Below are 13,658 nucleotides of genomic sequence, written 5' to 3'. Positions count from 1 at the left end.
TGTTTACATACTGTGTCAGGAAGCCCTCCTGCACACACTGGACAAAAACTGGCCCATCTATAGTACTCGTACCATAGTTATCCCAGTCAATATTTGGAAAGTTGAAGTCCCTCATTCCTATCGAGAATCATCTTTGCTATCCTTTCCTCTACATCTCTGGAACTATTTGGAGGCCTATAGAAAACTCCCAATGGGGTGACATCTTTCCTGTTTCTAACCTCAGCCCATACTACCTCAGTTGACGAGTCCCCAAACATCCTTTCTGCAACTGTAATGCAGTCCTTGACCAACAATGCCACACCTCCCCCTCTTTTACCATCTTCTCTGTTCTTCTGAAACATCTAAATCGTGGAACCTGCAACAACCATTTCTGTCCCTCCTCTATCCAGGATTGCTCATTGTAAACTGATTTAGAATGTTACAGATGTTGTACATGCAAGTTCCGTGTAGTTTGTTCACTAAAATAATTGTGACCAACCCCTTCATTCAGAACATGCTCAAGTCAATACCTTTTTTTGTCATTAACTGAGATGTTTTCTGATCAGGAAAGTTTATGTTAGCTGGTACTTTTGAAAGTTGATTTTTGATCCAGAAGAAATGACCGTGGACTCAATTTGCTAGATATCTTCTGACATTTAGAATGTCTTCGTATTGTCCAGACTTCTGTTTTACATTGGACACCTGGCAAAGAAATGAGCTATTCAGCCCTACCAGTCTGTACTGGAGTTTCCATCTTTCCTCCCCCAAATTTGTCGTCATAATCTGCTGTTACTTTCTCCCCTGTGCTTGACTTGCTTTCCCTTATTTCATTCGCTCCCTATTATATATCAAGTTTTACATTCTCTTCATTCTTTGAATAAACATGTTTATTTTCCCTTTTCCATTTCTTGGTGGCGATCTTATGTTGATGACCTCGGGTACTGCTCTTGCCCATGAGAGGAAACATTCTCTCACCGATCTATCAGGATCCCTTATAATTTACAGTCCTCCATTAGGTCACCCGATTGGATATTTTCTCAAGAAATGTCACCTTGCTTGTCAGACCTTGATATGTAAACCACTGCATTCTGGTATTATTGTTGTAATTCTGCCTTCTCTTAACTAAATGTACTGTCTTTGATTTATCTGTAACTTCATAAGCTAATTATTTGTCCATCTGTAAGTTTATAAATGTCGGTGTGTGGTTTGGAGAGGAACTTGCTGATCGTGTGATCCCATGTCCTTACTGCTTCTGCCCATCTTGGTGGGATAGGTCATGGGTTTGTATGTTGCTGCACTGTATCTTGTAGATGACGTACACAGTGGGTCAGCATGGTGGCTCAGTGGTTAGCACTGCTGCCTCACAGCATTAGGGTCCCAGGTTCGACTCCAGCCTCTGGGTGCTCTGGTTTCCACCCACAATCCAAATATGTGCAGGTCAGGTGAAATGGCTGTGCCAAATTGCCCATAGTGTTCGGTGCATTCGTTAGAGGGAAATGGGTCTGGGTGGGTTACTCTTTGGAGGGTCACTGTGGAGTTGTTGGGCCGAAGGGCCTGTTTCCACACTGTAGAGAATCTAATCAAAACTACAACTCTTCATCTGTGATGGGGTGAGTGAATTGTTGATATTGTGATGATATCCCAATTAAGCAGGCTGTTTTATCCTGGGTGTTGTTCAGTTTTGTGTTATTGGAACTGTGCCCAGCTAGGCACTTGGAGAGCATTCGATTGCACTTCTGATTTGGACCTTGCGTGGACCTGGGTGGACAGGTTTTCAGGAGTCAGGAGGTGAGGTATTTGCTGCAGGACTCCTCTCCTCTGACCTGTTTTTTAGCTGCAGTACTGATATGGCTGGTGCTGTTCAGTTACTGGTAAACAGTAACCCCCAGGATTTTGATACTGAAGGATTCAGCAAAGTAACCTCATTTTATATAAAGATGTAAGGGGGGCAGGAAGTCCTTTTTGTTGGAGATGGTCATTGCTTAGCATTCGTCTACACAAATATTACTTCGTAAATGCCAGAGTCTCACTGTATTTGGGCACAGATCACTTCAGTTTCTGAAGTCCTGTATAGTACTCAACATTGCACAGTCATCAGTGAAAATCCCTACTTCTGACCTTATGAGAGAGGGAAGATCATTAATGAAATAGCTTAGATAGTTGAGCCTAGCACACTATCCTGAAGAACTCTGCAGAGATGTCCTGGAGCTGAAATGACTGACTTCCAACCACAACCATCATCTTTTATGCTAAGTTATACTCCAATCAATAATGAATTTCCCCTGATTACCATTGACTGTAGGGCTACTTGATGTCATACTTGGTCAAGTGCAGGCTGATATTAAGGACGGTTGTTCTTTGCTCAACACTAGAGTTCAACACTTGTGTCCACGTTTGGATTACAACTGTAGTCAGGAGTTGAGTAGCCTTGGTGGAACCCATACTGAGTGTGAATGAGTAACTTATTGTTGGATAAGTGCCATTTGATAACACTATCACTGACACATTCAATCATTTTTTGTTGATGTTGAGAGTAGACTAAAGTTGCAATTGTCCTGAGTGGAACTATTCTATTTGCCTGCAGGCATACTTGGCCAATTTTCCATATTTTTGGTGGATGCCAGTGTTGTAGCTGTATTGGAACAACTTGGCTATTCTAGAGAATGTCTTCAGTACTCTTGCTGGAATATTGTCAAGACTCATGGTCTTTACAATAGCTAGTACCTTTAGGTGCTTTTTGATATCATGTAGAGTGAGTCATATCGGCTGAAGACTGGTATCTATGATGCTGGGACCTTGAGCTTGCCAAGATGGACCATCCACTTCTCTTTTGCACTGCAGTGCGAAGCTCCTGTTCTTGAGACTGGGAATATTAGTGGGGATTCCTCCTCCAGTGAGTAGTTTAATCGTTCACCACCATTCATGAATAAACATGGCAGTACTGTCGAACTTAGATTGGATCCATTGGATGTCAGATTGCTTCACTGTGTCTAATAAATGCTAGTTATGTTGCCAGTGGTGTTCAATATGGCCAACTAATTTGTTAGCTGAGGAGTTAGTGGAGTCTGGTCTAATGTTGTAGACTCTTAGGGAACTCCCTCTCAGCTAGGGTGCCACCACCTCTAGTGGGTCTGTCCTGCCGGTGGGTAAGACAGCAGGGACGGTATCTGGGACATTGTCAGGAAAATATAATTTCAAGAGAATGACTGTCAGTTTCCCAATTACATGCCCCTCCCACCCCCCCGCAAACGTTAGTAAGGAAGACTTGACAGGATTGGGTTTACCGTTGTCACTTCTGATTATTTGGTCAATTTGCTATTTTTGAGAGTTTTGTCAACACCTTGGAATTCAAAGTGTGCCCTTTTGCAATTCAGTCTTGATTATTCAGTTTATTCTGAACCTTGCCCTCTCACAGTTTGCTTAAATACTCATTGGGTTGTAGATAAGAATAGTGTTTCATTTTCTGATTGAGGTTACTCAGTTTACAGGTGTTCTAGTTGCTGTATTAAAAGACTGCTTTTGGGTTTAGTCCTGTGAGGATTTGTGTACTAACTGTACTACCCTTTTGGTCCATATTGCTCAAGGGGAGGCAGTAGTTGGGTTGAAGCTTGACGGGATGTTTACAGGAAATGCACACTATTCTAACAGTACTCTGAGCTCACTGTTGCAAGAAAGGAGTTTCACTTTGCTAATGTATTTGGAAAGCTTGTCAGATGCACTTATATTTTTGAATTCTTTCTTAAGAAACAGCCACAAACACACGTGATTAATTGTTCCATTCATTTGCAATGCCCTGTAAAATAATCTGGGTTACCAAGGGAAGAGAAATTTGAGCTTCGTTATGAAACCAGGCTGTTGACCTTTCATGTGGGCACTTTTTACATTTTTGTAACTTTTACATTTTGTAACATGCATATATACATGAGATTTTTTGCAACAAGATGATTGAACATGTAGGGTACCTTCTGGAATTGGAGGTGGAGGTAGCTGAGTAAAAGGAAACTGTGAATAGGGAACCAAAATAGGTGCTTCCCACACATTAGTGGGCCTGTGCAGGTACAGGTTTGTTGCTTATGGTGATATGACTGAAAATGATGAAGCTGGGTGTGTTGAGAGCTGACCATCTTGCCCACTGCAGCATTCCTAAGGTGGGTTGGGTGAATGTGATGCATGGCAAGTCCATCATAAAGTAGTGGGGTGCCAAAATTGGTTGTTGAATTCAGTCTGATTTGTAATCTTAGCAATCCATTGTTGCTGAGTTATCAGATTGCTTATCTGATGTCTGGTACAGGATGCACAGAAATTTTCTCCAATTAAATATATGGAGCATTGGAGCTATTGTTTTCAGTCATTGCCAAATTCCATTCCCTAACTGCCAACACTATCCTTCTGACTTACCATCTGATGAGCCTGTCTCTCCACAAGATTGGTGTTACATATGATCCTGAGATGAGCTTCTGACATCACAGCCATCCTTTTATAAGATTACTTCTATTCACTTTGTTTGCATTACTCAACTTCCCAATTTGACTGACATGCTGCTGAAGCTTATCCATGTCTTTGTTACCTCTGGGCATGATTATTTCAACACACTCCTGGCTGGGTTCATACTTTCTACCCTCCATAGGCTTGAGGTTATCTGAATTTCTATGAACCATGCCTTGTCTTGCAGCAAGACCTATTTCCCTGCCACACTCGCGCTGACTCTTCTAAATTGCCTACCAGTCGAGCCATGTTATTGAATCATAGTCATAGAGATGTATAGCATGGAAACAGACCCTTTTGTCCAACCTGTCCATGCTGATCAGATATCCCAACCTAATCTAGTCCCATTTGCCAGCACTTGACCCATATCCCTCTAAACCCTTCCTATTCATAGACCCATCCAGATGCCTTTTAAATGTTGTAATTGTATCAGCCTCCATCCACTTGTCTTGAGTTGAAAATTCTCATGCTAGTTTTGCTAGTACATGGCCCTGAACCTCCTATTTCTTTATAATTATCTCAAATTTAACAGAGCTCTGAGATATCTGCTCTCCTTTAACTCAGGGCTCTTGGCCATTTCCAATGTTTCAACAACCATTTTTGTGCGTCTGATTTTGGAGGAACAAACATGAGCAAAAACTAGCGATAGGTGTAAAAGAGAAGTAAGCAATAACTCAATTTGAATTTTAAGGAAAATGAACAGACCTGAAATTAAAATGTATGCAAAAGGCATAGCAAAATTAAATAGCATTGCTGAAAATAAGCAATTGACTTGATGACCCAATTTATCGGGGTGAGAAGAAACATGGTAACTGGAGATGCAAATCCTTACAAGAAGCTGTGCCATGATTTTTACTTGTTACAAAGCCATCAAGCAGCCTAATAGTTAATTACAGCGTGATCAATTCATAGTTAAAACAGTGACTGCACAGGAAGCTGAAGGTTTTAACTAAACAACACAACAGGAAATGAGCGAATAATATATTTTAATAGGCTCATTGATCCTTAAATATATAAGGTGGATCAGGAAATGTTTACAAATAGGTAGAGCTGAAATTAATATTCTGTTTCAATCTCCTAATATTACAAGTGGGAGTCATTGTTTGCTGCCTGTTCAAATTACCATGTTGCTGCATGCACTGTTCAGTTGGCACTTATCATGTTTCATAATTTTATCATCAGTTGTCCTCAGGATTGATGTGATTTGTCTTGAAATGTCTTAAAAGGTGAAAGTTCAAAACATTTAGATTCTCAGAGGTAGATGATCTGGAATCAGGCAGATGGAGATTAATGTGAATTGGAAGTTCATTTTCCTGAGAGAACAGCAATGGATTTGTTTTCCTTAGAGAGCATTAGGGGTTCAGTCAGTCTGTTATGGAAGCAGATTTTGCAGCTAACAAAAGAACGAGAGATTGTGAGGTGCATGGAGACCCAGTGGACCTGGAAAATCATTTCTAAAAGAATGGTGGTATTGGTGGGTTGCAAAAGACTCCAAGTTAAAAATTGTTACACCATTTCATTGGGCCTTTTTGGGCCTCATGCCTTTAGGCCAGAATTGTCTCTTCCTCCTTTGGTCGCCTTGTAGTTCTTACACTCACACACACAGTCTTAGTTGGAGGAGAGTGGGAGTGCAGGATTGAACAACCAATTTTAGTAAACAGAGGCAAGGACTGGAATGAGTATACAGAAACAGACTTAGCAGGTCTGGCAGCATCTGTAAAGGGAAGGCAGAGTTGATATTTCAAGTCCAGTGACCCTTCATCAGAACTAGCAACTAGCATTTTTGTATGATTTCCAGCATCTGCAGTTATTTGTTATTTGGACTGGAATGAATGTGTTGAGGCATGCTTCATTCACTAGTTGCTGCCATACCACCTACAAAATTTTTTCTTCCATTAAATTTACTTTTGTGTTTTTCATAACTCCCTACTGAAATGAAGATCATACAAGGGGCATCCCTTTTCCCAAGCCGCCTCTTATCTCTCAAACAAATTCCAGCCTCTAATATTTCCCTGGGTTTATAGTTCAGTCTTCAATGCTTCCTCATCTATGGAGGAGGAGTAGTGTACACAAACAGCAAAGCTTTGGTGATGAATGCCAGATTTCTTCAGTTGATTGCAGTAAATTTCTGGGCTGTATAATTACTGTTTCTGAGATGGGTAATTAGTGAAGCTGACCCAATGATAATTAGAGAAAAGCTCAGATTCTTATCTGCTCAGTTGTGATTAGTTGGTTTTCTATTAGCTGCCATTGTTGCCCCTCCTTCAATGTGGATGCCAGTTTCATGGTCAGCACCTCTCTGGTGACTCGGGCTAGTGCTGGAGTCACAGATCTTTGGGCCGAGAGGACATGATTTACTGTGAAGAATGGCATTCTCTCAAGACAGGCTGTTTGTCTCTTTCCTTCTGCTTTTGTTGTTGGACCAGGCAAACTCTGGTGTGGAGAATTTCTGACCTAGTTTGGTGGATAAGGTGCAGCCACCAGTTCCCCTGTCATACCAATGTCAATGTGACCCCCTTTCACTTTAGGATTTTCTCAAAACATTGTGTCCTCCCTGAAGCTAGATGCCATCTGGCCTGGGGGCAGATGTTGCTATTCTATAAATTAAGATGGTGCAGTGTTGATTCTCCCATTGCTTGGGTGACTATGGGAGAGGGGAAATTAGAGCACACACGAATATGTCTGTCTTGTCTCTACTGATCTATCTGATTTTCAAAATGGCTAACAACTTGATCTTTCTTGGAGGAATTTTTTTTCCCATGGGTACTAGAGGAACAAATTTAATTTTTCAAAGACTATATTTAATAATTTTTCAAGGGAATTAGAAAACTGGTTTGTATTAAGAGCTTTATTGATGCAGCCTTCGAAAGTGCATCCAACACGGGACCAATCTGGTAGGTGTCATTCTTATTGAGATTGGGGTGTTTTAAGTCCTGGCTCCTAATCAGAATTGACCAAATGTTGAAAGTGAGCCACTTGTGCACTTAGATTGGAGCAAAATGCAAATCAGTGGCCTTGGAGCAGGCCGCACAATCATCCCTTTTTTGGGTGTCACAATATAGTTCAAACACAGTTTGGAACTGCAGTCTTTCAAGCCAGACAGTAAGATGGTGTAATCCCTACAATGAGGACTGTTAATGAAACCGAATTGTTGTGTTTTTAGAGCAAAACTCTTGCAGCTTTCACAGGTGCAGGATTTTGTAGTGAGCCTCTATGCTATGTTTATCAAAGAGGGATTTGAATTCATGCTGCTTGATTGTATGTTAAATATAATAAACACTGTACTACCATTATATTTTTACTTCATTGTATGATGTTTTACTTCGTAGGATTGACAGTGCAACAGCTGACCAAGACAGTTTAAAGTATCCTTTGGCCAGGGATCGGGGCAGTTCTGCCTCTTACGGATTGCATTCTGCCAGTTCCGCCAGTGTGTCTCGGTATAGACACGATGATATTCGAATCCTCACTGGATTTCAGAATGAAGAAGGGGGTAAGACAGCTTAAAGCCTCAACTGTTTTCAACTCCAATTTCCTGACATTGAAAATCAAACTCATTAATGATGCAATATTTGCTGCTTGTACAGATTTTGGTTGAGTGTTTTATTCCCTACATATGATACTTAGTGAGTGAGCACATATTTTGGTCTGTAATGAACAAATAAATTATTTGAGTCTCCTTAGGGTTCTGAATGTGGAAACACTGTTATATTTGATAGAAGCAGTTGTGATCAATTGGTGGTATTCACCTGAGTCAGAAGGTTGTGGTCCAACGTCTATTCCAGGACCTGAGCATTACAATCGAAACCAAAATCCAGAGGGGTGCTGTCTTTGCAATGTGACATTAAATTAAAACACTTACGCTCCCCAAGAGAATGTCTAAGAGTCAATGGCATTACCTGAAAGAAGTGCATGGGGATATGGTGTCTGTAAATCCTAACCAACAAGGCTGGTTATCTGGTCGCTGTTGCCTTGCTGATTTTGGAAGCTTGCTATGTGCAAATTACTGCATCACAATCGTAACATGCTTCAAGGATTGTTTTTTGGTGTAAAGTGCTTTGGAATGTCCTGTGATTGAGAAAGGTTGCATATAATTTAAGTTTTTCTTAAAACCTGCTTGGCTACTGCTTTATGGCTCTTGTGCATTTTTCATGTTTAGTTTTTTTAAAAAAGTGCTCATGCTAGGACAGAGTGTAGCTAGTTTTGCATCAAAATTTCTATTTTTAGTAATAAACAGAATTTGTTTATCTCTTTCCTAATTTCACATTTACACAATACTGCCGCTAATACTGACATTAGAAGTCCCAAGGTTTATTCATTTTAAAAATAAAAGCAATTGTGTTACAGGCCTCTGATTATTATCCATTAGATGAAAATATGCCAACTGAGAGACTTGATTCGCTTCCCTCTGAAGTGATGATCGCTAGATTGATGTGGGACTGGAGTCTTTTAGATCAGAGTAGTTAAGGGTGATGGCTTTTCTGTAAAACACAAGGCAATAGACAGTAGGTGCAGGAGTAGACCATTCTGCCCTTTGAGCCAGCACCACCGTTCATTATGATCATGGCCTCAATTAGTATCCTGTTCCTGCCTTATCCCATAACCCTTGATTCCACTATCCTTAAGAGCTCTATCCAACTCTTTCTTGAAAGTATCCAGAGACTTGGCCTCCGCGCCCCCCTACCCTGTCGCGTTCTGGCTGTTTGAGCACTGTAATTGTTTCCTCGTTGATGGCCATGCCTGCAGCTGTCTCAGCTAGAAGGCCTGGAATTCACTACTTGTGCCCCTTTGCCTGTCTTTTCTACTTGTGAACGTGTTTCTTGATCGGTCCCCATTGACCAAGCTTCTTGGTTAACAAAGCTCAAATGTCTCCCTTGTGGCCTGTGCCAAATTTTGTTTCCTAGTATTTCATAGTGTTTATTTGTATCTTCAGTCCAATGTAGTGTTTCACTTGGAGTTGGTGTACTTGGTCACTGCCTTTGTGCGCTCTGACACAGCGTGCTTGGCTAGCTCCCTGGGGCAGCAGCAGGTGTACTGTGGTCTGGATCTCCTGGGATCTTACCGTTGTCCCATTTCCCTCCCCTCAGTCGAAGCAAAACACTCAGACACAGTATAGTTTTACCTCCTTCATCTTTATACCGGGCCTTGGAGGGAGAGCACACTGAGATGAGTTCTCTGTTGTCTTTGGAATAGCAGTTTCCTAATGAATTGTATAGGCATTTTACGGGGACCAAATAATAACCAAAGCACAACAAAAAAAAACAAAAACTCTGCTAACTACTAATCTATCCTACAAACAACCAAAGCATAAAATAAGATATCTTGCATTGCTAGTAAGAAATAACACAATAATTAAATAATTAAGTACATACTCAAAATGGATTAACATCAAGTCATAATAAAACCTGTATTTATATGGGACTCCTCCCCCTGGACCAGCCAGAACCACTACCACAGCCAGACAAAAGCCCTTGACAATATGGCAGAAATATCAGTGTCTATATAATTCAAAAAGGACTACCATATTTTATAGAATAATTCAGTTTTTTGGTGCACCATATTTGTGAGGGAGTCAAGGGGGTATATTCCATGATTAACCTCTGCCAATTCGAAAGTCCTGGAGGGCCCTCAGCCCTCGGGCGGGGGGGGGGTGGGTAGAGGAGGGAAGGGAGAAAATAAAATCATTATCCATACGGTTTAAATCTTAGTCTATTTAAGAGTCCAAAAGTCCTTTACCCTTCCGGACTCCAACTTTAATATTTGAGAGAGTCGTTGCTCCAAAAAATCTGCGAGCTGGTCTTCCTCTTCCCGTTCGGGAAAGCCCAGCAACTGAAAATTTTTCCAACGACCCCAATTATAGAAGTAGTCAGTGTGCTCTTGCAAGGTCCGGACTCTCTGCTCAGCTGATTCGGCAGCAGTTTCCGAGGTTGAGGCCTTTTGCTCCGCCCCTCCAACGTGTTGACTGAGCTTTTCAATTTCTCGATTGAGCTTCTGCAGCACAACTCTGGTACTGCTGGTGGGGGAGGGGTCCCTGGCTGTTGAAAACTGCGGGAATTTTTGCCTTTAGTCATTTTAAGAACAACACCAAACTGTTCAACTTTGATGTAAAATGACTAAGTATGCTGGGCAAAAGCTATTTTAAATGATTTAAAAGGTGTGGTGAAGGCAGGTTCCCTACTTTGCCCGAGTCTTAGGCAGGGCACTTCAGACTTGCTGGGTTGCTGCCATCTTGAATCCAGCTTCCAATATTATTATTAACTGGCTGTACATAAGATTGCTTAGCCCATTACCCTTGCCTCCAGCACCCCATGGTTAACTGCAAGCTCTTATCTGAGTCTTGCTCAGCTGAACCTCTTGTTTCACAAAACTCAGAACTGGTTCAGAAATGATTTACTTGGATGTTGCCAGCATTTCAGGATTTGAGCTATAAGGAGAGGCTGAATAGGCTGGGCCTGTTTTCCCTTGAGTGTCGGAGGCTGAGGGGTGACCTTAGAGAGGTTTACAAAATCATGAGGGGCATGGATAGGGTAAATAGACAAGGTATTTTCCTTGGGGTGAGGGAAGTCTAGAACTAGAGGGCATAGGTTTAGGGTGAGAGAAGAAGAATTTAAAAGGGACCTGGGGTGAAACTTTTTTCCACAGGTTGGTGCATGTATGGAATGACCTGCCCGAGAAAATGGAGGAGTCTGGTACAATTACAACATACAAAAAGCATCTGAATGGGTATATGACTAGGAAAGATTTAGAGGGATATGCACCAACAGCTGGCAAATGGGACTGGATTAGGTTAGGATATCAGGTTAGCATGGGTGAGTTGGATGGAAGGAGTCTGTTTCCATGCTGTACATCTCTATGACTCTCAATGAACGTTATCGTATTTGCCATAGATGAGGGTGAGTTGAAGTTCCATGATTAGATGTGTATATTTGTGATATGACTTGCACTATTTCTCGTGTTAAATCAGTTACCTTTTTGTGTGCTTTTTCTCTGATCTGTCAGTGTATCAAAGGATGTTTGCAGTCTTGGGTGTTAGTTTGCCTCCATGAACTAAGGATTCTTAACATTAATGCTCTGACTTCACGTAGTTAAATCAGTAATAGTTTCATTTATGTAACTGTGAATGAGTAGTAGAGATTTGCGTTACAGTTTGCCCTGCCAATGTAGAGTATGCCTATTTTCATTGTATGCACCGTGTTATGACCCAGGGTAAACCCCTCTGCTAATTTAAACCAGCCACACAGAAAAGATCCACCATGTGGTGTAATCTGTTAAAATTCGAGATGCAAACAGCTATCCCAGAGGTCACTCATTAAAGTAAAAATGAGCAACTTTATTCTTTAAGCCCAACAGAGAATATTAAAACCAACAACTATTTACAACTCCATTCTTTCAAACCTTTCTTTTCCCTTCCACTCTACAGTACTAGTCGGATTTTTAAAAAAACGCCCTGATTAAGATTTTCAAAAAAAAATTCAACCTTCAAAACCAGTCAGCTGTTGAATCTTCAGTTTGAACCTTCCTCTGCAGATTTTCCTGTCATCTTTTCAATGTTCTGCTGCACAAACTTCTTTTGGATAGGTACCTTTCAGAGAGCCGTTCTGCTGGCAGTCTGTACTTAGTGACTTGGCAGTTCTACTGCTAGCTGTTCAAAATGTCTGGGTTTATACCCCAAAACATCAGATTGTTTCATTGGTTTTAATTTTATCAAATTACTAAATTCAAATTTGATTGGATTCTGGGATTTTGAGGCATAATTTAAACTGGCTGAATTTGAATTTGTTTTTGTATCATGGCAACTCATCTGTACTATTGGTTTTGACCATTGTTACCTTGTTCAGAATGTTTTGTGCTGTTCTTGCTAGCTTTTCAACTCTCTTAAAGGTACAGTGCCACTGCACCTTCATAACAATGGCTAGACTAAAATTTTTGTCATTCAGTTTTAGATGGATTTGCAAACGCAGTTTACTGAATGGTGCTTTCTGTTAAGTTTCATCACTTCCAGCTTCATTAGTTTATCTAATATGCACAAGTGGCTTTGTCTGTTTAACAGCTAAAAATTGTTAATCCTATCAGACATACTTACTTTTGCAAGTTTAACTTAAAACTACTACAGTGTTTGTGCTTGCTTTTCTGAAAGTGCAAAGGTAACTAAATGTGGAGGTAAATAACTGGAAACAATACAAGTATTATGTCAACATTGCTTACACTAGTAGGTTAAAAGGAAGTCACATAAAACCACAACATCGAGGGAAACAGATTGTGTAACTGGTAGCCTGAGGGACTGCAGATGCCATATTGAACTAGCCTGATGACTCTCAGCATGGTAATGATCCCAAATGTGCTGTATAATATGGCATTTGTTTGTATTTTTAATTATGAATAAGGAATAATTACAATTTGTTTGAAGAAATTGCTTGGGGCCTTTAAACTCTGCCCCTTTCTCTCTTTTCCTGTAGAAAGGAGGTCAGAAAGAGTAAAAGTGGGAATGAGAGCAGAGATTCTGCTATAAAGGGAGAGAATGAGCAATGGACAGTGTGCCGTAAGAGCCTTCCTTATGTCAGGTATGGGACTAGGTTAGTATTACATAAAGCTGAACTTGGAGCGCTGGGAATGTAACAACAGTTCATTTGGCTGTAATAAAGTATGAATGAAAGTGAACCAAGAGGAGACCAGATGCAGGGGAGGATCGAGCAACGCACTTTCAATATTGGAGAGGACTGCATTAACTTAAACAAAGTGTTATACTATAGAATGTTATACGATAGAAATAATGAAAATCACAATGCTAGAGCTAGTGTACATTTCAAAATTAGAGTTTACTTTCTGTATTTTCTAATCTGTGACTGAAAAACAATGAATCTCCAAAAGCCATAGACCACACAGTCCAAGTTGCTTTTTTAAAATGTTTATTTTATGAGCGCTATTTCATGATCTATCTCCGCTGCTTCCCTGTTCATGCTTTTCCATAACATTGTAGCTCATGGCCAAGCAATCTTATTGAACCCTGATCTGCATATTTATCATGGACCTTACTGCCTACCTCTCGTGGGTATTGGTCAAATAACACAGATTACAGTCAGGAAATGATAAGAAGGCATTCAGGGTTTAACTGTATAGTTTTAGCGCTTTCATCAGCTGCGACTTGAAACTGGTTTACAGGACGAGAGTTGTGATGTGTCAATTGGACTATCTAC

At 40.7% G+C, this 13,658-nt stretch overlaps 1 protein-coding gene across 3 annotated transcripts in view; it reads left to right on the top strand.

Annotated features, from left to right (window-relative positions):
* Nucleotides 1-13,658, top strand: part of smg1 (SMG1 nonsense mediated mRNA decay associated PI3K related kinase) — a 173,947-nt gene that overhangs the window by 25,995 nt on the left and 134,294 nt on the right. For 2 of the 3 annotated variants that reach the window (XM_072560185.1, XM_072560184.1), the window contains exon 2: nucleotides 7,794-7,957. In XM_072560185.1, coding sequence (XP_072416286.1) covers nucleotides 7,794-7,957 — 164 coding nt within the window. Of the gene's footprint in view, nucleotides 1-7,793; nucleotides 7,958-12,920; nucleotides 13,026-13,658 lie in introns of those variants that run through there. The other variant, XM_072560186.1, reaches the window with a different exon arrangement.

This window comes from Chiloscyllium punctatum, chromosome 40 (genome assembly GCF_047496795.1).
Source record: "Chiloscyllium punctatum isolate Juve2018m chromosome 40, sChiPun1.3, whole genome shotgun sequence".
NCBI lineage: Eukaryota > Metazoa > Chordata > Chondrichthyes > Orectolobiformes > Hemiscylliidae > Chiloscyllium > Chiloscyllium punctatum.
The sequence above is the reverse complement of the archived record's forward strand: the minus strand, read 5'-3'. Positions and strand labels throughout refer to the sequence as shown.